Source organism: Vipera ursinii (genome assembly GCF_947247035.1).
Source record: "Vipera ursinii genome assembly, chromosome: 11".
NCBI lineage: Eukaryota > Metazoa > Chordata > Lepidosauria > Squamata > Viperidae > Vipera > Vipera ursinii.
Genome location: NC_139524.1, coordinates 18,200,957 through 18,224,805, shown reverse-complemented (window position 1 = coordinate 18,224,805; position 23,849 = coordinate 18,200,957). Strand labels below are relative to the sequence as shown.

Below are 23,849 nucleotides of genomic sequence, written 5' to 3'. Positions count from 1 at the left end.
TTGAGCATCTTCGGAGGCGAGCCAATAAGATGCCCTCTCAGCGCATTTAACGGAATGCAGACATTGAGTAGGAACTGTTAAAATAAGGTACTTGGAAACACGAGAAAACTCTCCGTCTTACTCATCCATGAACATGAATTCGAACAGACCCCATTCCCTGAGATCAACTTAAAGAGAAATGTGCACGGAAGATTGTGGCTCTCCCCTCATCACCTCTGAGTTGAATTGTTTCTAGGTGTGACCTGTACACCTAGAGAGGGTTGTTCAAGAGTCGGGTCAGGCTACCGATAAACGAAGAGACTGCAAAGAGCAGATAACGTTCAGATAACCTTTATTAAGCGAAGGAAGTTGCACGATATTTTAACTATCCAAAGCCGAAAATAAATAGTGGGGAGCAAAATGCTTTGTTGTTTCAAAAGTTATAATTTAAGGATGAGGTCTAATTTGCTGGCAAAACAATGGAGGGTAACATTCTGAGCACGATACCTACTTTGGGGTAGATTTATTCTCCGTTGCGTTGTGCTTGTGTCTAGTTGTACGTCCCAGATGATCACAACGCAACCTCTGGGAGAGCAATTAACAAGCAAGTCTTTGAAGGTCTAATAACTGGAGTGCTGAGGATCCTGGCTGTGGTGTTTGGCTCTCTGATGTCCGACGTACCTAACGCCAATAACCAAATTTGCGCGACAAAATTGATTCAAGAAATGAAAAACAAGACCTCCCAAGCTGAAGTTTTTAACAATAGGATACAAGACCTTATCAGGTAAGAGTCCGATCAGATGTTTTAATTTTCCAACCTTGATTCTGCCATCCAGAAAGGTTGGGACTACAGTGTCCAGAATTCCACTGGTCATCCTGTTTTTGCATTCTTGAGTGGTTGCCCCAACTCTTTTGGAAAGGGCCACTGTTTTAAAGGTCTTTTAATCCCGCCTTTGCTGTTTTTATAAGTAACTCAAGGTGGCGAACATACCTAATACTCCTTCCTTTTCCTGTTTTCCCCTGTGAGGTGGGTTGGGCTGAGCGAGAAGAACTGGCCCAAGGTCACCCAGCCAGCTTTTGTCCCTAAGGCAGAACTAGAACTCTCAGTCTCCTGCTTTCTAGCCCTGTGCCTTCACCCTTAGAGCACACTGATTCTCTTAAACTAGATTACTGTAGATATGTTTGTATGCACACGTGGGAATGAATGAATGAATGAATGAATGAATGAATGAATGAATGAATGAGAGCCAGTGGTAATTATTAAAATGCTAGACTTAAGGGACTTCTCCTTAAGTCAGGGGAAGTGACTGGGTGACTTTTGGGCCAGTTGCCTTCTTTCACTGAGAATTTGAAAAGCTTCTGTCTATCAGCGTTGTTTGGACCAGCATGGTTGATTGCCTTGCTAAGCTTGTAAGCCGCCCTGAGTCTTCGGAGAAGGGCGGGATATAAATGGAATTTAAATAAATAAATAAATAAATAAATAAATAAAGGCAGGCCTTCATCTAGCAATGGATTGATTTGGGATGATGATGAAGAAGAAGGAAGAGGAGGAGGAGGAGGAGATGAAGAAGAAGGGGATGGGGATGATGTTGGTGGTGGGGATGATTTTTGAATGGATCAAAATTGATGCATAGAACAAGAATGCAGCCTGCGTTGATAGCATCTATTTGTTTCCCTTTTTTCCCCCCCATTCCCCTCTCTCCCTCTGCTAGCTACATGGTGAACATTGGATTAATAGAGAAGCTGAATTGCTGCTTTCTCTCCATCCAAGGCCCAATTGACGAAACGCCCAAAACGGCGGCTTTCTTGCAGAATTCCACCGCGGCCTTGCACGGGATGTGTCAGCTGTGCTTCACCGTCAACGGCAGGCAAGTGTGGCGCTGTCGTTTTCACGGCCACTTCATCGCAGAGGATGCCCCTTTTTTGCAAGCGCCAGTCTCCCGGCCCCTAGCCCTGAAACCCGACCCCTTAAGCCACTGTAGAAATATTTGCCTTGAAAGGTATGTCTGGAATGAAAGGTTAGAAGAGAACTCCTGGGCGTGTGTGTCTCTGCCCCAGGCATCCTGACCAAACCATGGGGAACAAAGACCCCCAGGCCAGCGTTTGGAAACCTTGGCAAGCTTTAACTTCAACTCCCAGAATTCCCCAGCCAGCCTCAGAATGACTGAAGTCAGAAGGCGTCTGGGAAGGTCACGAACGGTGATCAGGATGTGACCCTGGGATTTTGCAACCATTCTCAGTACATGCCGGCGCCTGAATTTTAGTCATACAAATGCTGCAACAGTCACATGTGCGAGGACCTGCTGTAAGTCTCTTCAAGCAGGTTGCAAGCCGAGGTTGTAAATGTCCCAGGGAGAACCATGCCTAAGCATGTGTCTCTCCACCTCAGCAACTTTTAAGATGTGGACATCAACTCCCAGAAATTGTGGACTGCAACTCCCAGAATTGAGATGGCATGCTAGCTGGGGGATTCTGGGAGTTGAAGTCCACCCATTTCCAAATGGCTGAGGTGGAGAAACACGGCTCTAAGCTCATTGGAACAATTATAAGATATCTCCATCCATCCATCCATCCATCCATATGTGGATCCGCAAAATAAGTCTCGCCCTTCAAAAACGTCATTCCTGCTCCTCTTCCACGTATGCTTTTAAGCCTTCTTAATTCTTTTAACTCCAAGCACCCACCGGATGCTGAAAGAATAAATCAGAATTTTGGCTGTCTCCACGTGCAACGGTGTTGAGAGCCTTCCAGAAGACTTTTTGGAGCTTCTCACCATTTCTCATTAGCCCCCGGGTTGCTAAACTTGCATCCCCTTCAGAAACCCGTTTCCCAAATCTCCGTGAAGTTAAAAGAGTTTCGTTTCTTATTACGGGAAAAAAAATATATGTGATGAATTATACAAGGCAGGCCAGCCCTGGCGGCTTACAATTTCTTCCTCAGCCCGGCCTAAGGATGGATGAAGTCGGAACATTCCGAAATGGTTTCACAATCCAGTCTGATAACACTTTTGTGATGATGCCTATAAAATAGGCTGCCGGTAAATGACAGGTCCTTGGAAAGTGGGGAGGGGGCAGAAAAGTCTCACCTCACTGATCAGGGGCTTAGGAAGCACTCGCATACCTACAGGCTGAGCCCCTGCCAGGAACAGTGTTGGAAAGGTCAGGTCAAAAGGATAGCGAGGGATATGGGCTTCTTTGTGTCGCATTTTATTGCAGTAATTAAGTTAATGTCTGGTTTGTCTGCTTGGTGGCCAATAAAAGGGAAGGAGCGGCTGGGGATTGGGTGCTGCTGCCTGCTGCTGGCAAAGAGCCGCATTCAGCCCTTGCTGCAAACTGCCGGCTGCGGAAATCCAGGGTGGTCCTCAATTTACAACAGTTTGTTTAGCGACTGCTCAAAGTTACAACGGCACTGGGGGAAAAAGGGACTTAGGACCGTTTTTCACACGTAGCAGCGCTTTGAACAGTCACTAAATGGGGGACTACCTGCATTGTGAGCATAGCTGACCTACAGCTAGTCCTCAAATTACGACCGGTTGCTTAGCAACCACTCAAACTTAGAACAGACTTCCCCATTGGTACTTAGGACCTTGTTCTGAAATTCTGACTGGTGCCCCCTCCCCCTCTGGTCACATGACTCTACACACACACACACACACACACACACACACACTTACTTCGCTTATTTACTAAAATTGCCTTTTGCGGAGGGGTGTAGAAAGCCATCGTTTTTCCCTTGTTTCCAAAGCCCAAACATCTGTTTTGGCAAATTTTCTCCGAAGCGCTGTTGAACTAGAACTCCCAGCAAGCCTTACTCTTGCTTGCGACGGCTGGAATTCTAGCGCAGAAACATCCGGCTGGCATGTCTTCATTCAGCTTTGGACCTTCTTGCCTCTCTGTTGTGTTTTTGAGACAGAAGCTTGAGCATCACCAACAGCCGAGCTCGGATAGCGAGATGGAGCGGTGCAGTCAATTTAATAAATAAGTAACGGATGGATCTTGCGCTCTTTCCTTTGGCAGGTCCGGAAGCATCTTTGCCGAGACCCACTCGGATCCCACTGGGCTGACGGCGGCTTTCAAGGCGACGGATCTGGTGGGCGTTTTGCACATGCTCTACTGCGTTCTCTTCCACGGCACCTTCGTGGAGCTGAGCGCGGCCAGTCCCAAGGAGAGCTTCGCGGCCAGCACCCTGCAGGTCGCTCTCCAGAGTTTGCGCTTCTTCAACAGCTTTGCTCTGCTGGATCTGTCCGCTTTCCAGGTAGGGCTTGTCCGGAAGTCACAAGCTGCCGCTTGGCTGCTCTTCTCTGTTTGTGCACGTGTGACAGTTCTGCACTGCCTCTTCTAACTGATTGGCAAAGCGTGGCCCGCTCTGGTTCTTGAGAACCACCACAGCTAGCCGGGGTTTTTCTCTGAGCTGCACAACTTCCTCATTTCCACAAACCTCGGCCACGATCTGAATCAAGTTGGGCTCTGGGGAAAAAAAAAAAGTTGCAAAATCAGATCCGGTCACGCGGTGACCCACTTTATGATCATTGTTGCTAACGACCTTAATCTCCGTGTTCCCTTAAGAGTGGTAAGTCAAGGTCCCAAGAAATTCAGAAGAGTTGCTTTCTTAAAAGCCATTTGATTTTCAGTTTGCAAGAATCCTCTCTTCTTTTTCTCTCTCCGGAGGCCCCGATCCAGCTGGACGTTTTATTTTCACTGAATAAAAGAGCATCTGCATTTCTTCAAATTCAGCAGTCGATCGCTTTCCCCTCTTTGGGGTTTTTTTTTGTTTTTTAATTTGTTTAAAAAGTGTTGGTCGTGCATTTACGGTCCGAAATGCTCAAGCAGGAAAAAAATTAGGCAACGGGGAAAGAATATTTCAGTGGCAAGGGTTGTTTCTCAGGATGTCATCCATTTATCTCGAGCATCTAAACAGCGGGAAGGCGTCAGGAAGAAGCAGTGGCAGGATACTGAACCGCCGTGAAAAGGGGTTGTAGAGGGGATGTGCAGTTCCTCAGCGAAGGGGGGGGGAAACAAACCAGAATGTTAATGTTTATATACAATCTTTGGTGCCCTGAGGCCACTTGTTATCGGAGGGAGGCTATAAACACAGACCACTTCTCTTGGGAAAAAGAAAATGGCCAAGAAAATGTTGGCACATCATCTCCAGTAGTAAATGATCAGGGAGGGGCAGAGGGCATCGCATTCCTCTCCCCCCCACCACTCTTAGGGGCATCGTGGCACGACTATGCCCAAGTCTTTCACTAGATTTCAGTTGGGCTTGGACAGCTTTGTGGCATCTTGGAGGCATCTAGCCAAAAGTGAGTGTAAACTATGAAGAGAGTCTCTTCTGGCCTGGCTTGTAAGCTAAACAGATGACAGAAAAGGTAAAAAAGAGGAAGAGGGATGAGGAAAACCATGCCAACTTAAGACACCCCTACTAGGAAGAAAAGTCAGACTGATGAGACAGGAAAGTTTGAGAACTTCCACCACCTCCTTCTCTTCTCCTTCTTCTCCTTCTCCTTCTCCTTCTCCTCTTCCTCCTCCTCCTCCTCCTCCTTCTCCTCCTCTTCCTCCTCCTCCTGCCAGTAAGTACAGTAGGAATCAAATGACTTGCCATCCCCAGGCCCAAGATGAATTTGGGGCTAGCCTTAGTCCGCTCGTCTCCATACGATTTTAGCCCGTCGCCCACCAAACTAAACAACCCAGAGCCAACCCTCTGCGCCCAGTGGCTCTTTTCCCACCGAGAGGCTGCTTCTCCCTCCAAGTGGGCAGGCTTTGATGTCCCTGCCTCCTGCCTCCCTTCTCCCCTCTGACCCCACATCGCTTTTTCTGGCTGACATGTTTATTAAATAGAGCCTCCGGGCTGCACCGATAAAGCCGCCTTATCCCGAATCCCTCTGCCGTAACCTGCCTGCCCGTTTTTTCCTCCTCCCACATCCAACACACATTAAACTCCTCAGCTAGCCAGGATTTTTTTGCCTTTGCTTATAACTTGCCAAACAATGAGATTTTAAAGGGTTGCTCTTTGCAAGTGGGCGATCGAGGCGGGGAGGGGGGGGAAATACATTTGGAGTCGTGCAAACGGAGGCAGAACGGGCTTGCACTCCCTGTCCTTGCAAACTTCTGGAGAGAGAAAAGACGGTCCGGGCAAGTTTACAGAGGCAGTTGCAGCCCATCCGTCAAGCTGCGTTCAAGCCATGGTGGCTGGGAGGTTGTGTCAGCCTGTACACTTGACTTGATTGGGCGTTGAAAAGCAGCCAGGCCAATAACCTAGCTATGGAGACATAGCCGGGTCTCAAAGACCAGGGACGGACCAATTGCACAGAGTGTTCAAAGCTATCAAGTAGTAGGAACCCAGCTTCGGTGGTAGAGTCTGTCGGTATAATGAGCTGATAGGAACTGCAAGCAAGAGTAATGCGCTCTAGTTTCATGGAGTCAATCCTTGCCACCAAGGGATTTGAAATTGCTCATAGCGGGACCTTCCCAAGAAGGGGAAAAGAGACAAGGGCAGGAGTAAACCCCAGCGTATTTGAGTTGCATCTATTTGGGTTTCATTAAAACAAGCCAGAGTTGCCTGGATGAGAACATCAATTGATCTTGGCTTGTGTTCAGCGCACACATACACATTGTCTGTTTAGTATCTGAAATTCAACACACTTTTTGTCCTTGATTACTGATTTTTTTTCCCCACGGGAAAATAGCTTTGGGAATGACGCCTCTTCCAATAGTAATAAATGGCTTTGATTAAGCTGTGGGGTAGGAAGCTCTTTTATAATCTGTGGGTAGATTTTCAATCAAGCCATCTGAGTGACTTGACTTGACTTGACTTGTCTTGACTTGACCTGACTTGGCTTGTCTTCACTTGACTTGACTTGGTTTGACTTGGACTTGGATTTGACAGGATTCTTTTCTATTTCTTGATTTTACAGATTCTTAATTTGGGAATCCAATGCCACCTGAAATACCAAGTCCTCTTGCTATTGGCAAGATCCTCCCCAATTGCCCACACCATCCATAACATCTTTTGGGGGGCACATTAGGTGGAAATCCCCCCAAAATGGAGAGTAGGCCCCAAACAGGCTTAACCTATTTTAAAAAAACAAGACTTCACACCAATCCTTGGACTCAGCCGGATGTTTGTAGAAGATGCCTCTTAAGATTTCTCTCCTTTCCCTCCAGTCTGTGGTTGGCGCTGAAGGTCTCTCCCTGGCATTTCGGCACATCATCAGCTCCCTGCTCTGGCACTGTTCCCACCACACCTGCGAAGTGCTGCTTCACGAAGTCATTGTCTGTGTGGGCTACTTCACTGTCAACCATCCAGACAACCAGGTATGGAGGCCTGCTTATAGGTTTTCAGCCCAATGTTTCCCAACCTTGAACATGCGTGGACTTCATCTCCCAGAATTCCTCAGCCGGCATGCAGTTTGACTGAAAACTGGCAATCAATGCCATTTTTTTTTAAAAAAAACAATGTATAATCTGCTCATGTGAGTACAGGACACAATAAATGCAGCCTGGTTGCTGAGCGTCTGAAGTTTGGTCACATGACCATGGGGGGGGGCAGGGACAACTGTCAGAACTGCGAATCCGAGTTGTAAGAAGCCCCCAGGATAGGTCCGTCATCCTGTAACTCGTCGTAAGTTGAGGACTACCTCCACCACTTTTTTGCACCCAGAGCAGATTTAATTTGTCACATTCTGATGAAAAAGAGATTGGTTATATCTGCTATAACCAGCATAACAATCTAGGCACACCCTTGCTCTGATAAAGCCTTTCCGGAATCAGCCGTCCAGGGACGTAAAACGTTGTTTTTACAATCCAACCCGGATGTCCCAAAGATGCTTTTTCCAAAAGGCAAGTGGACTTCCTCAGGTGTTTTTGTTTTTTTCCTTGAAAGCCTGTCACTTCCCATCCGAGAAGCCTCTTCAGCTCCGAAGGGAAGAAGCTTCAGGGATGAGAAGCGAAACGTTTTCAAAGAAGGAAACCACCAAAAATGGCGACCTGGAGGATGGACTGTCGCCACAGACATCCCACCTGGATAGGCAACCATTGGAAATGTTCTGCTCTCCAAGGCCGGGTCACCTCCCCGTAACTCCTGGCCAGGGAACCTCATGATCTGAGCTTTCGTTTATATCGTTTTTGGGGGGGCCCGAAAGAGATTTAGCCTCCTTTTATTCCCTAACTCACAACTGGGGGGTGGGGGGGAAACTACCCCTATGCCACAAAAACCTCCCTCCCTATTCATTAGCCCCTTTCATCACTCATCTGTCAGCTTAACAGGTCCCACGATACTGCGGATGGGCACCAGAGGGAATCCTGGGTAAGAAGAACAAATGCTTCAGCCCCGCTTAGAAACGACACGGCCAATTGAGGGCTTCACAAAAGAGTTGACGTTTCTTAATTAAAACTATTGCTGTTAATTAACAGGCTCCTTGCATCCTGTGCCACTTGGGGACGGGGGGGGCGGTTTCTCCTGCTCTCTGATCTAATTAGTAAACACCGTGGTGGCTGGCAACTTTGGAGCACATTTGCATTTTATATTGGACAGTTGAAGGGGGTCCGATAATTAAATTAACATGAATGACGAATGAATTTGTTTCCTTTGCATCGCCGCATTGGGAATTTCTAAAAAGAGCAAAGAAAGAAAAAAATAACCTTTGCATATTCTTTTTTTTTTTACAATGCACCAGGCATTTGTCTTCCAGTGCTCCAAATTATAACTCGGACAGCATAATATTTAACCAACAGCTTTACAATTTTTGCCCTTTTGTGAACTGAAAACCCCTTCTAGCATGGATGATGTTACCTAGTTGGGTCATGAAGCGTCTTCAATAAAACCACCAAGCTCAGAGAGCACCAAGGACCACACAGTCCATATCCTCCTCCTCCTCCTCCTTCTCCTCTCTGCAAACCCCTCCAGCACTGATGACGTTACCTAGTTGGGCCATGAAACGCCTGCAAGAAAACCAGCAAGCTCAGAGAGCACCAAGGACCACACAGTCCATCTCCTTCTCCTCCTCCTCCTTCTCCTCCTCCTCTCTGCAAACCCCTCCAGCACTGATGACGTTACCTACTTGGGCCAAGAAACGCCTGCAAGAAAACCACCCAAATCAGAGAGCACCAAGGACCCCACCGTTCCACCCTAGGCGCTCCTCTATCGGAATCTGTCCATCTTAGTGACCCATTCAGGTGCTGAGAAGCGCCCCTGATGTTTTGCGGCCCCCGCAGAGCAGAATAGCTCTTGGTGGTTCACCGCCAGAATGTACAGGGTGACCACCGCCACCATATGATGGCAAAAAATAATTCACTTCTACAGATCTCTTCTTTGTTTCCATGTCATTAGCACCTTAAACTCGGCATGAAAAGGCGTCTGTAGAATAATCTTTGCAGGGAAGGGATCTGTCTGCATTTATAACAAGAAGGTCTACAGGGCCTTCTCACTCCCTTACTAAGTCTTCCATCCACCCACCAGCTCTAGACTTACTTACATCTGTTAGTCATAGCTCCATTTGGCTTAAAGCTTGCTTATCTGTTTCCAATGTAGGCTTGTTTATTCTTTTTAATTGGATTAAGATGACAATCTAGGCAACGTTTTAAAAGGTGTCACCGTTACGGTCATTTTGCTAGCTTAGTCCTGACACACACGGGGCCGGTTGTCCTTGAGGTTTGGGATCCTGGGCTGAGCGGCAGTGGTGGATGCGGTCCTTGAACGTTTGCCTTCGATTCCGGTTCTTGCTTTGCGCAAATGCATCTTCCGTACACGTGTAAGAAGGCTTAGAAGACCTCCAAGGTCCCTTCCGACCCAGTTATCCTGTATTCATTTTTAAAATTTCATTTTAAAGCCAAATTGATCACCTTCCAACACTATTTACTCCTTTAAGAGAAAGATTTAGCCTTTAAAAGTCTAGCCAGCTGCATGTCCACCAAATTATAGGGGAGGAAACGTGACAAATATTCCTAGGGGGGGGAAAGAGCTCCTCCTTTCCTCACCCACCCCCCTCCAAAACACGAAGCCTTTCTAGTGTTAAACCTTCGAGAAACAGATGGGTAAAGAGTTTGACCCCCCCTCCCCCTCCCAAGATGACATATCCTTCTGATTAAACGGTTACAACCCCGGATTTGTTTATAGAGTAGCAAAGAAATAATGCAGATCTAATTTGAGAGCCGGAGAAGGTACATTCCAGAGCTCCATCACACCAGGATTTCTTTTTTTATAGAGTTATAAATAACCTCACCCAAATGCGTTTCAGTGGTTAAATGGCCCATTGTGCTAGACGGCAGGGACTCCAAATGATGGGTTCCTGTAATTGTCAGTCAATGCAAGTTATCGCCCCACGGAGCCCCTTATCAGATTCTGAGTGTGGTCTCTCTTTCGGCGTCTCCCAGAACGTTTTAACCCCAGCATTCCTCCAAAGGCGGTTGACCCTACTGGGGGAATGCAGACCCACTGCAGAACACCCATCCAACGCAAACCAGCCCGTTTCTGCTTTTGATTTGATTTTTATGATTTTATTTTTACAGGTAACTCTCGGCTTAACGGCCGCAGTTGAGCCCCAAAATCCTGTCGTTCAGTGAGACATTGGTTATGTCAGGTCTGCCCCATTTTACGACTTTTCTTGCCACGGTCATTAAACGAATCGCTGCAGCCGTTAAGTGAAACTGGCTTCCCCAGTGACCTTGCTTGTCAGAAGGTTGCAAAAAGGGGATCACATGACCCCCAGGACACGGCAACCGTCATAAACATGAGACAGTTGCCAAGGGTCTGGATTTTGGATCATGTGACCACAGGGGATGCTGCCATGATCGTAAACGTGAAAAATGGTCATAAGTTATCAGTGCCGTTGTAACTTTGAACAGTCACTAAATGAGCTGTTTGTAATTTAAGAACTACCTATATTTTTATTTTATATTATTATTATTATTATTATTATTATTATTATTATTATTATTATTATTATTATTATCATTATCATTATTATTATTATTATCATTATCATTATCATTATTATTATATTAAATTTATGTGCTGCCCATCTCGCTGTCCTAGACTCCAGACGGCTTACATCATAAAGCAACAATATGAAACCATTAGAGCATTAAAAGCATTAAATATGAAAAAATGAAAACCTTTAAGAGTTAACAAAAAGTTGGATAAGAATGTTGCTTAAAAGGCAGTCCGCTTTGGCCCCAACAATAACCTTTCATTTCATAGCCGGTAGTTTAATCCTCACCCTCTCTATCGTATTTAGCCAGGATTCAGCCGTGTAGGTTCCATAAAATATCTCTGGAGCTTCTTCCTACAGGTTAGGGCTTTCTTTGCCTGCCCATAGAGCTGAAAAAAACCTAAAGTTCAAATAAGCCTTCCAAGAAAGAAGGAGGAAAGAGGAGAAGCAGAAACGTGATGAAAACAGCAGATGGGAGGTGCCATCAGGGTGGATCAGTCAAGAGTCCTCCAGAAGGTGCCTTCTTCTGAGGTCAGGAAAAAATGGTCTTCTCTGGCAGCAGATCATGGCAGCGCTCCTCACAAGAGTTGCCTTGTTGGACATCCCTCCTTTTGCCCAGTCCTTGATGGAGCCACCTGTTTCACGTGTGGCTTTTCCTACTCTGAATGAGATTTAAACATTGGCTATCCAAGGTTTCATTGCTGTGTATAAGGTGAGGCTTTACGTTTGGTGAACGAGCTAGTGTGATTTTGGAGGTATCGACAAGCAGTAGCTTGAACGTATCTCGCCAAGGTGCCAACTCAACATTGCGCTATCTTAGCCCCCCCGGTTCTGGCACAAAAAGGGTGTGTAAGCCACCAAGCAGAAGTCCCGTAATCCGAGCACAACTCTCACAACCAGCGTTGTGTTTAAGGAACGAAAGAGAGTGTGTAGTAGGGAGAGCTCCACCGAGCTTTTGCAGGTAGTTAAGCTAGCCAGGTGAAAAAAACAAACCTTCCATGTTTTGTTAAAACAGGCAGTGGTGTTAACTAGGAATCTTGCTTTTCATTCAGTAAAATACAAGGCGTAAAATAAGGCTTTATTCCCCAATATCTGCATCTTCCAAGAATTTGGCCTTTTGGTTGCCTTTTCCATTAACTTGGGAGTAGACCTTTTCAAGCACCCTTACAAGCCTTCATTTGTTAAGAAATGTATTATAAACCAAAGATCAAAGCAGCCTGTTGAGTCCACATCTCAACCCCCCTGAAATCAGGCTGGTTTAACTGGAGGTGGGGGGGGATCAAAATTCCTCTTGAAACAGTCTTGTTCTATGCTGCTGCTTAGCATGCAAGTTCTGGAAAAGTTCTTCCAATGATTCTTACAGGATTCTGGAAGGATTCTACAGGAACCCAACATGTGGCCTTATTTTTAATTTCTAAAAATCTCAGACCTGTTTCATCTGCAGTCGTGAGGCTGGCTAGCGTTCCTCATCCGTGAAAGCGGTCAGCAAAATTGTTTTTCAACAGTTTTGTCTTTCCCGAAATGAGGACCAATGGGCAACAGTTTCTAGAACAAATCTTATTTTTCACTCACTCTCAGCCGTGTGGCAAGGAAGCACCCTTGCTTTCTTTTGCTTTGCTTGTTTGTTTTTTATAAGATTGATAGATTTGCCGTCTTCAAACAAAAAAGGCAAGCCCGTTAATAAAAGCATTTTTAAGCGGCTATTTTAAATTCCATTTCCTTGAGTCAGACAAAGAACAATTATTGCACACGTAGAATAACCAACATAGCCCCATATCCCTCGGTTAATGATAATCTTCTCTATCCCAAGGTTAGATGTACGACTTAGTAAAGGATAAGATAGAAATACACATTTTCCTTGTAAGCAGCTTTATTTTTGGAAGATACTCAAAAAAAGAAGCAAAGGTTGGGTTTTCAGAATTAACATTTGTGAACATCGCAAGGTATGCGGCCACATAAGCAGCTTGTTTTGAACGTTTGCTGGGGGTAATTTTAACCACTGAAAAATCTGTAAAAAGGGCTTTTTTCTAAACCCACAACTTTTGTTTTTCATGAAAATAAGAAATGCACACCTCAGCAAGAACAGACCTCGTTGGATGAAGCTGGCTATATTGATTAAAATGTAGCTTCAAGACTTTTAGGACTTCAGTTGCGATCCTGCTTTTTTCGAGGGAGGGGTGTCATTCAAAGCCACAACCCCTGCCTGCCTCGCAGGGAGAGTGGACCCTCCCACAGCCTGTGTATTTAAAATTCCATTTGGATTTAGGAGACTTAAGGGGTTCCTCTTTGTATTCACTGGAAGGTTTTCAATTTCATTTTCGCTATTGAACTAAAAAATGTGAACTATTGCGCTGGTCGATCCGTGCTTGACCCGAACTGCATTATGAACCGAGAATGTGTTCTTAGCGAATTGTTAAAAGTTCTTTGAAACTTGTAAATCCCTGTAATTTATGTTCCTCTGGCCTCTTAACCATTTCTTTCTCTTTCTTTCTCTCTCTCTCTCTCTCTTTTCCTTTTTGACCTTCTGGTTTTAATTTGGAGCGCAGCTTGGCCCTGTTGTGTATACCTGTAAAACGTGCAGTTATTGTTTTTTCCTGAATCGCAACCTTAGAAAAAGCTACTGCCGTCCTCAATTGGAGGAGTTTCCTTGGAGGCGAGAAAGTCCTACGTGGGTCAAACGGTTCTTTTGCCTGTCACCATCCTCCTCCTCCTTATCATTAATTTTATATGGCCATTATCTTCCTGAGTGTCCCTTGAACCTAAGCTGATGTCATCTACCCTTTCTTTATTATGTGGAATTAAATAACTGAAGAATTTTTTCCCTGGAAGAAATCAGTAAGAGCATTGCTTAGCATAACTTCTGCTGTAAAGTTTGCCTTGCCTGACAGCAGCTCCATTTATTTAAACAATCCCATCAAAGGCATTAGTAAAAATCGAGATTTTATTTTATTTTTCAAAAAAAGACCTAATGGGAGGATCTTATTCAGCTGCTGCTCAGAATCCTAACTCTGCTATACGCGTTTCATCGTCTTTTCTGGCTGTTCCAAAAAGCTTGTCGTTAGGAGCAGCTCTTTCCTAAAATCTCTACTTTCCTTAATCTTTCACCACAGTTACTACAACTTTACACGTGTTTTCTCCCTGTCTAAGCTACGTGTAGGTATCAACTGCCCTTTTTTTTTGCCTTTTTCTGTCGTTACTGAAGAATTAAAAAGTTTGCATTTTCAGTAAAATTCTTATTGTGTAGTTTTGCAAGTACAGGAAAAAAGAAGGAAGTAGCTGGATGGAGGGTGCAATCCGAAATCCGTGTTTAAAGTAAAAAAAAAAGTTTCTTGTAGTTTTTCTTAATTAATACAAATGCTTCTTGGCTTCATAACTTGATTTTGCTCCTTTTCCAGGCGACTGGGGAAATCTGTCAGCACAGCCGACTATAACGTGGTGCTCTCTGCATTTTTTAGGTGATTGTGCAATCCGGCCGCCATCCCACCGTCCTGCAGAAGCTGTGCCAGTTGCCTTTCCAGTATTTCAGCGACCCTCGACTGATCAAAATCCTCTTTCCGACACTAATTGCCGCTTGTTACAATAACCCACAAAACAAGATCATCCTGGAGCAAGAAATGAGCTGTGTGCTGTTGGCCACCTTCATTCAGGTAAACCTTGGTTGATGTGAAGTCATCACAGAGAGATTTCTGTCTAAAAAAAAGCCTAGTAATTTTTAATTTGAAAGAGGAAGGAAGGAAGGAAGGAAGGAAGGAAGGAAGGAAGGAAGGAAGGAAGGAGGGGAGGGAGGGAGGAGGGGAGGGGAGGAGGGAGGGAGGGAGGGAGGGAGAAAAGAATGACAAGTTTTCCATTTTTTCCCAAATGAAAGGCTTGTTCATGGTCCAAAGTTTTATCTCGTAAACATTTGCTAAGTATTTTTGGAGAATACTCTTTCAGCTGATGTTTTTTCTTAAAATGTGCCTAGTCCATTCTGCTAAAAATTTGAACAGCTGATACTTTCTAAGATGCAGGTAAACTCCTGAAACAGATACCATGATCCCATTCAACAGGCAGATCTAGTTTTAATGTAATGCAACTGATACCAAAATGTAAATGTTGACACATATTTAAATAGAATGGAGGGTTTATTTTTTTTTTAAATTACAGATATGAACTTTAGATCCTGTTGCCAGTGGCAATAAATATCAGCTATGCTAAATGTTTAGATCAGAAATTCCAGTTTACATAAACAATCATTCTTTTTTATGTGTGTAAGGATGCACATTTTTTTTGGCATTCCAGCAGTCTACTTTAATAATCAGCTTGTACAAAGCAATGTTTATTTATGTGCACATGTCCATGCATAGACATTTAATTGCTCCTATCAACCTTCAGACACGTTCCAAATTTGTAGTGCTTAACCTGTTGCAAATCTGTAAAGTGGTTGAAAGATTTAAACGTTTTTTCCCATTCATTTAAAGCAGTTTCTGCGAGACTTGGCAATATTTATATTCGAGAGTGAAATTGTAAATAAGTACATAAAAATATACTGCAATAGCAGCAAAATACGAAAAACAAGGCTCAGATCATAAAACCGAGAGATCAGATTCATTAAATGAAGAATGGAAGGATGAAATGCATTTTTATGCAGGAAGTTTTCTTCTGCAACTCTTTTGAAAGCACAAAGTAGCAACTGTGAATGATTTTGGCTACTGCAAGTTATAAAAAAACAAAAGCATCGATTGCTTACATGAAAAATGAACTATTGTTTTAACCAGCCTCAGTTAAATCCAGCTTAATTTTAATTAGTGTTGATATCTTTTAAAAAAAAATTGTTAGCATAAACCTCTCCGGTTCTGTAACCCGAAGACAACTTAGCTTCCTCTGGCCTGTCGAACTTGTTTAGTAATCTGATTTCTCTTTAAAATAAATAAATAAATAAAATCTAATAAAATAGTATCAAACAAATAAACAAACAATTAGGCTGCATAAAAAGCTGAGTTTATTTTCTTCTCCCAGATATTGCAAAATGAAAAACAGATTTACACGGATACTTGGATTTCCAGTTGCGTGCTCTAGTGGGGAGACACAATGAGTGCCTTCCCGAGGCCGGCATCCTGTTTCATTTGGGGAGGGGGACAAAGGTCCAATGTGAGAATCTAGCCCTTAGACTGGAAAATAAAATGTTTACCATATGGGGGAATTGGGCCAAGCAGAGAGAATCCGATCAGGTTGCACGTACAGGGATGCAAAAGCACAGAACTCGCTGTCCAAATGCAAGCAAACAGAAAATAATAATAATGACACCCCTTCCAAAAAGAAAAAAAAAGTATTCATTTTTAGAAATGGGGGGGAAGCCTTTTTTTTTTTTTTTAAAGCCAAGTTTACTTGTGCTTCTATGTTTTCCTCCGGCTAAAACCTATCAGAACCGTGGCTCTTTTGACAACCTTTAAATAGGAAAGCCTTGTATTAAAGGAAGCATTTTCTGAGTCGGCTCGCATAGATTTTTGGCTCTTGCTGGGAAATCAAGGCTGTATTGTGTTTCGGAGAAACCTGGACCACATTTGGGCTTTTGTTTCTGTAGGATTCTACACAAGGCTCTAGCCAAACAGACAACCAGCTTTCACAACAAAGGGGTAAGTAATATCCAGGCTATCAAATTAACCGTGGTCTCGTCTTCAAACCTCGCAACGGTGGTGTTTTAGGAAACAGCTCGTGGGAAAACTGGAAGTTCCTGCTGGATCTTGGATTCCTGCGTAAGGTTGACCCAATGCTAAATTACTTTTTTTTTTAAAACCGAGCTTCTTTTAAAAAAGCAGAAAATAGATTCCAAGGTAAGGCAAATCTGGGTGGGGAGGAGGGTTTGAGTGAGACCTCTAGCCCCAAACCCAGCAAAGGATTATCCCAACATAATTCTAAAGTAAGTCTGTGTTCTTCATTTGGCAGAAACATTCTTCGGTTTTCAAGATTACTTGGAGCTGTTAAACAGGTTCCCTCAGCAGACCTGGGAAGACGCCCGGCAGTTTTTCTTGAAGAAAGAGAAAAAAGGATAATTTATTTAATTGTTTTGTTTTGTTTTTCCAAGACGGTTTTTCCCCCTTGTTAAGCAATTTTGGTTGTCTTGAAGATGTCGTTGGAAAGATTCTTCGATCTTGGCAACGCCTATATTGTAGATAAATATACATAGAGAGAGGTATATATATATATTTAAAAAAAGTATCATTTGCACTACTTCGGTCGGAAGACTTGTACATATTTTGAAATCCTGTTTCATGGTTTTGGAAAAACAAAGATTTCTTTTATTAGGAGTGTATATCTTTCTGCAATCTGCCATCTCCAGTTGGCATTATAACTCCCAGCGTTTTCTCACTAATGTGAGTGTTGTAGTTTGATATAACCAGCTGAATGATAGATTGAAGAAAGCCCAGCTGTCCCGCAGGAGGTCAAAAAAGTCAAAATGGCAATTGCAGCCACATAATTTTATATCTGTGGGCCCCATCTTGGCTTATTTGACCACATCCTGCAGAACCCCTTCTCACTCACCTTTGTGGTCCTGTTTTTCTACACAGTAAAATATTTGGCATTTTGTAATGCTGCTAAAACTATCCTCTTAAATCAGTGGGGTTTTGTTTTTTTTTTAAACTTGGCAACTTTAAGAAGTGAGGACTTCAACTCTCGGCTAGCTGAGGAATTCTGGGACTTGAAGTCCACACCTCTTAAAGTTGCCAAGTTTGGGAGAAAAAAACCCCACTGTTCTAAATAGAAACCAACTAATGAATGTTTTCTACATTTGTTCCTTTCATCTCAGTAATATTTTTCCCAGTCTCCTGTTCTAAAGACTTTTTCCTAAAGCAATTTATGTTGTTTGGTTGTCTGGAGGGTTGTTGGGGTTTTTTTCGTACAAACTGTTGGTATCCGAGCTTCCAATGTTTTTGGTTTTTTTAGGAAGCACAACGTTCTCGATGTAGATAATAAGCTACAGGAATTTCAACCCCAGGTGAGAATATTATTTGGGGCACCGGTTCCGGTTCACTTTAAATTTTGTGGGCATGTTGCAAACGTCGGGCATTTTGATAATGGCCGTTTTCCTTCTCTGTAAGTGGTAATTTTCACTAAGTTCATTAAAAAGAAATATTGGAACACGTGAGGTTGGATTGCATTCATGTCATCATCAAGTATCGTCATTCTCAGAAGTCAGCGCTGGAAGTGTGACATGACTCTGTTTTATTTTTCAGATGATTGAGCCTCCAAGCCCTCTTAGATGTTGCTGCTTTAACAAACAGAAGTAGAACAGCTTTGAAACCTTTCTTAAGGTTTCAGGTTCATGCAGAAGCTTAAAGAAACAGAATAACAGAGTTGGAAGGGACCTTGGAGGTCTTCTAGTCCAACCCCTTACTCCAGAAGGAGAGCCTATATCATTCTGGACAAAGGGCTGTCCATTCTCTTCTTAAAAACCTCCAGTGTTGGAACACCCACAATTTCTGCAGGGAAGCCATTCTGTTGATTAATTGTTCTCACTGTCAGGAAATGACAGAAGAACAGAGTTGGAAGGGACCTTGGAGGTCATCTAGTCCAACCCCCTGCTCAGGCAGGAAACCCTATACCATTTCAGACAAATGGCTGTCCAGTCTCTTCTTGAAAACTTCCAATGTTGGAGCATTCACAGCATCTGGAGGCAGGTTGTTCCACTGGTTAATTGTTCCGTCATGAAATTTCTCCTTAGTTCTAGGTTGCTTCTCTCCTTGATTACTTTCCATCCACTGCATCTTGACCTGCCTTCAGGCGCTTTGGAGAATAGGTTGACCCCCTCCTCTTCTTGATGACAGCCCCTCAAATATTGGAGCAATGCTATCATGAACAGCCCAGAGGTGGTATGTCTATGTGTACATATTCTGAATCGCTTTTAGGGTAGGGGTTAAAGTGGTAGACTCTCACCAGGAAGACACACACACACCCTTCTCATCCCACCCTCAGCATCTCCTGTTGGTATAAAAGAAAAATATGAATGCCACCTTGAGTTCTTGAACAAAAAGACAGGATATCGGTGGAGTAAATGAAATACGCCCCTCAGGAGGTATTTCCAGGGATTAAGATAACATGTGGCAGGTCGTCTTACTCCTGATTATCTTCTTCCTCACAGTGATAAGTACAGGAATAGACTCTTTTCTGCCACTGTGAATTCTGTAGTTGGCCTCTGTTTGTGTTCTGTACATCAGTCTCTTCGCGTGAATATTTCTTCTGATCGACATTTGTGAAAGAAAGAAAGGCCTGCAAAAATGGAGTCACTAAATTGAAAGAGTTGGATTGCCACATCTAACGTTTACCCAGAAGGCTTTCTTGGCCAAATAAGTAGGGATTTTTCCTCTCTTCTGGTAGATATCCTACAAGCCCTCCTCCTTCCCAGTCTGCTCACTCCTGGAGAGTTGGACTTGAGCTCCTATAATGATCACGGTAGCGTAGCCAGGGGTGAAAAGGAAGAGGCTGAAGACCAAACATCCGGAAGCATCGTCAGGCTGGAAGAGATGATCTAGAAGCAGTGTTGAGATACGCGTGTCCCATCCTCCAGAGTCAGGAACCAAACCGAAGGAGATGTTTCTCCTGGAGGTCCTTCTGCAAGGTCTACCTAAGGAAAGTCCTACACGGGTTGCTCTCCTGGTCCTCAGAAAGCAAGTATGGCCTTGTAGGGCCCAAATTGGGGTGGATGCTCCATTGGGGATCATTCTCCATCATTTTTCACCTTGCTTCTCTGCTTCATCATTTTTCCCAGAGGAGAAAGCGTGATTTCACACTGACTGGCTCTTCCCTAAGATCAGATAAACCAGCACATTGGGTTGGGGCCGAGACCCCCATATTCTTCTCCAGAAAGACTTTCTCTGCATCTTATAAGGCAGACGGTGGTTGTGAGAGGCCAGTCCCAAACTGGAATAAACCCCCACTGCAAGTGCCAGAGGTCTCAGCCCCCCTACCCCCCCCCCCCCCTCTGGTTGTCAGTCCAAAGATCAGAAACAGCTTATTCTAGTTGCACCTCACGCATAACGCATCCCGTTTCTTCCCTCATTTCATTACTGCTAGCTAAGGAACACTTTGGGTATCCTTGACCCCTGGAAAATACACAGAATGAAGGCTATTGCTAAGCACATTGGTTTGTGCTTAAATTGTAAGCCGCCCTGAGTCTTCGGAGAAGGGCGGGCTATAAATGGGATTAAAATAAAATAAACAAATAAAAATAAAAGTGGAATTTAGAGCTTATATATTTATAAATATTTGCCCCGTGGCTGAAATTTCAGCGAGGCCAGTGCAGAAGTGTGACTCCATAAGGCTTCTGGAGAGGGGGGGGGGTGTCATGGTTTTTCTACTTATCCTTTGCCTCGAAATCTTTTTTGTTAATCTAGAAAGAATGCTACCCCCACCGAAATATTGGGATTTCCCCCCCCCAAGTGAAAATAGGGTTGCCTAGGAGAAAAACTGATGCAGGAGAAGCTAAGCTGGATCCCCTAAAGCAGCGTTTCCCAACCTTAGGAACTTGAAGATGCGTGGACTTCAATTCCCAGAATTCCCCAGCCAGCATAGCTGGCTGGGGAATTCTGGGAGTTGAAGTCCACACATCTTCAAGTTCCTAAGGTTGGGAAACGCTGCCCTAAAGCAGGGGTCTCCCAACTTTGGCAACTTTCAGCCTTGCGGACATGGCTGGCTGGGGGATTCTGGGAGTTGAAGTCCACCGGGCTTGCTTAAAGTTGGAGAGCCTTGCCTAAAGTCCTATTCAGAGCTTCTAACCTGGCAAGCAAGGTGGGTTTTTTTGCCAGGAAAAGAGGGGCTCCCCTTTTCAGGGGAGCCGCCAGCCTCCCCCACCGGCATTGTGCCCCTGGAGAGGGGGTGGCTGAGAGACCCTGGGGCTATTCCTGCCTTGGACCCCCCCCCAACTCCACGCCCTGGCAGATCACCCCCCAGACCCCTGGCCAGGCTGAGGCTGCGGGGGAATCTCCTCCTCCGCCGGTGGGAGTCGGGTCAATCCCCGGATCCGGGGGGGTGGGGACCCCCGTCTTCCCCCTCCGCGGTCTGGCTGGGAGAGGCGATGCCAGAGCCGATAAGCCGCCGCCGCCGCCGTCTAGACGGGCGAATTAATCAAGGATCGCGCTCTCCGGGGATTGCGCTGCCCTCGCTCCCCGCCGGCGCCGCAGCGCCTTTTCCCTGCGGAACTCCCGGCTACGAGAGGAAAGGGGGAGGGAGGGAGGGGCCTGGACCCCCGCTGGGTCTGTGGAAGCCCCCCTCAGCCCGACCCAGTCTATCCGGAGACCCTGGGCCAGGAGTAGGAGAATCGACATCAGTCAGAATAAAACTATGCCTGAAATGGTATAGGGTTTCCTGCCTGAGCAGGGGGTTGGACTAGATGACCTCCAAGGTCCCTTCCAACTTTATATATTATTATTATTATTATTATTATTATTATTATTATTATTATTATTATTATTATTATTATTATTATTATTTATTATTATTAATTATTATTATTATTATTATTATTATTAATTATTATTATTATTATTATTATTATTATTATTATTATAGAACTGGAAGGGACCTTGGAGGTCTTCTAGTCCAGCCCCCTGCTCAAGCAGGCGTCCCTGCTTTGGGGCATCCTAGAAAGGCGCGCGTCCGTCTGTCTGTGAGTGTGTGTTTTTTTGGGGGGGGGGTCGGCACATCGCGACACCTGCCCGGGGGGAGGGGCGTCCTGCAGAGGCATCTCTAGAGAGCCATCAAGATCCTACATTGTTCTCGCCATCCATTTCGCCTCCGGCTTAAAGCATCTCCCGTGAAACCAGATCTTTCCCTCCCTCCCCCCCCCTCCGGGAGGGGGGTCGCGGAGAAGGGAGGGGGCGAGGGAGGATCCCGGCCGGAGGGGGGGGGGAGGGCAGTCGGCTTCACTTCGGCTACTAATTGAGAGCAATTTGCTCCGCCGATTCCGTGCGAGGTGATTAAGGGGGATGAGCTGATGACATCCATCCGTCCGTCGCCCCCCTCCTCCCCCCCCCTCAGAAGACAAGGCTGTCGGAAGGACACGTGAACTTCGCCCGGGAAGGGTCCCCCCACAACGCTTCTCTGTCTGCAAACAGACACCCCCAACCAGGAAGGAAGCTGCAGCGCCCGGCATCCAATTCCCAAGAACTCTGCCAGTTTTAAATGCATTTAAAAGGGGGGGGTTGCACCCCTGCTGAGCCCCGAACCTTGTCCTGGGAAGCCAAGCCGCCCAGAAGGGTCGTGGCTGACCATTTCCAGGCTGCTGCCAAGAAACTAACCGCCTGAAACCCTGAGGAGGCCACTCAAGTACTGGTTTGGTTATTCTTAGGACAGGGCACCACCAGAAAATCCCAGATTGGTAAGGGAGAAGGGAAAGTTGGTGCTGACCAGCCGGGAGCAGTTTTTGGGGCAGCCTGCTTTTAGCTAGAGGTTACAAGTGTCAGACAACAACACCTGACAGTCAGATGCACGGAGGAAGGAAGGAAGGAAGGAAGGAAGGAAGGAAGGAAGGAAGGAAGGAAGGAAGGAAGGAAGGAAGGAAGGAAGGAAGGAGAGGGAGGGAGGGAGGAAGGAAGGGAGGAAGGAAGGAAGGAAGGAAGGAAGGAAGGAAGGAAGGAAGGAAGGAGAGGGAGGGAGGGAGGGAGGAAGGAAGGAAGGAAGGAAGGAAGGAAGGAAGGAAAAGTTTTCCATTTTTTGGAAGAGATGACAGAGAGATGGAAGAGATGACAGAGGTCCCAATGCAGAAGTTAAAAAAAAATCATGAGTGACTGAAGCGCATACCCCCACACACACCTCAATCAAATCATGATTCAAGGATCTGGGCATTTGATTTGCAAATAAATAAATAAATTGCGATGAACACATAATTTGGCCTCCTAATCCGATTGGCAAATGCACAAATCATTAGTGATGTTGTAGTCACACTATGGAGCCATTGTGTTGATTTTGCGGGAAATCTCCCCGTTTTCAGAGAAACGTCCAATTTGAAAAAAGAGCGCTGATACTTGAACATAAAGAATTACAAGATATTTTTCTGTTCATCCAGAGAAGGCCAGTCTGCTCCTGGCCAGATCAAATCCCAGCTCTTGAAAACTTTTTGTCGGAATTTGGGCTATTCTTGCATCCATGAAGAAAGCTGGTGAAGTCTTGTAAATTCTCCCTTGCCCAATAGCCAAATTATACATTTTATGGAACCGTTCTTGATATAGATTTGTACTTTTTTTTTTTTTTGAGGGAGTGACTAAGTGAGACAGAGGCACCTTTAAAAATGAAGTGAAGCTAGAAAAAATATCAAATAAATAATAAGAGCTACAAGAAATAACGGAATGTTCGCGATCTGCAAATTGAAGTTGAACAATTGCGGAGCAAGAAATTAATGGTTGTATCAATAGTAATAGGAACCCTTGGAGCAATACCCAAAGGGCTGCCTCGATACATGGAAATTTTGAACTTATTAGACCTGAATATCCTGACTTTGGAAAAAAAAATCACCTTACTCAGAGCTGCCTCTATACTCAGATGTTACCTTAATAGCCCTTAGATCCTTGGTTAGGACTTGAAGTGTTAAGTTTTTACCAATCCCAAACTGTGAATTGAATTGATAATAATAATAATAATAATAATAATAATAATAATAATAATAATAATAATAATAATAGACAGTGCACTTGATTACGCTGCTAAAAAACATTCTGGGCCCATTTGCCGAGAGGCACCAGAATCCAGATTCAGCTTTACTACCAAACGGAATTACTATCATATTAAACTTTACAATTTGGTATCAACTGTCCAAAGAGACTGGAAAGCTGCAATCCAGTTCATCCGAGGAACTACAGCTTCCTTAACTTTCAGGAAGGCCAAGCGGTATAGAAGACAAGAATAGGCAGGTTTTCTCATCCGATATTTGTTCTTTTATTATTGAGGTCAAATTTAATTCTCAACTCCACTGCTG

At 44.6% G+C, this 23,849-nt stretch overlaps 1 protein-coding gene across 2 annotated transcripts in view; it reads left to right on the top strand.

The window, feature by feature from the left end:
• SCAPER (S-phase cyclin A associated protein in the ER) overlaps positions 1-18,024 on the top strand; it is a 77,727-nt gene extending 59,703 nt beyond the window's left edge. For both annotated transcript variants that reach the window (XM_083371491.1, XM_083371492.1), the window contains 7 exons: positions 534-763; positions 1,692-1,847; positions 3,996-4,233; positions 7,143-7,292; positions 14,362-14,553; positions 16,467-16,518; positions 16,829-18,024. In XM_083371491.1, the coding sequence (XP_083227617.1) occupies positions 534-763; positions 1,692-1,847; positions 3,996-4,233; positions 7,143-7,292; positions 14,362-14,553; positions 16,467-16,518; positions 16,829-16,935 (1,125 nt within the window). In that variant the 3' untranslated portion in view covers positions 16,936-18,024. The remainder of the gene's footprint in view (positions 1-533; positions 764-1,691; positions 1,848-3,995; positions 4,234-7,142; positions 7,293-14,361; positions 14,554-16,466; positions 16,519-16,828) is intronic.
• The last annotated feature ends 5,825 nt before the right edge of the window (positions 18,025-23,849 follow it).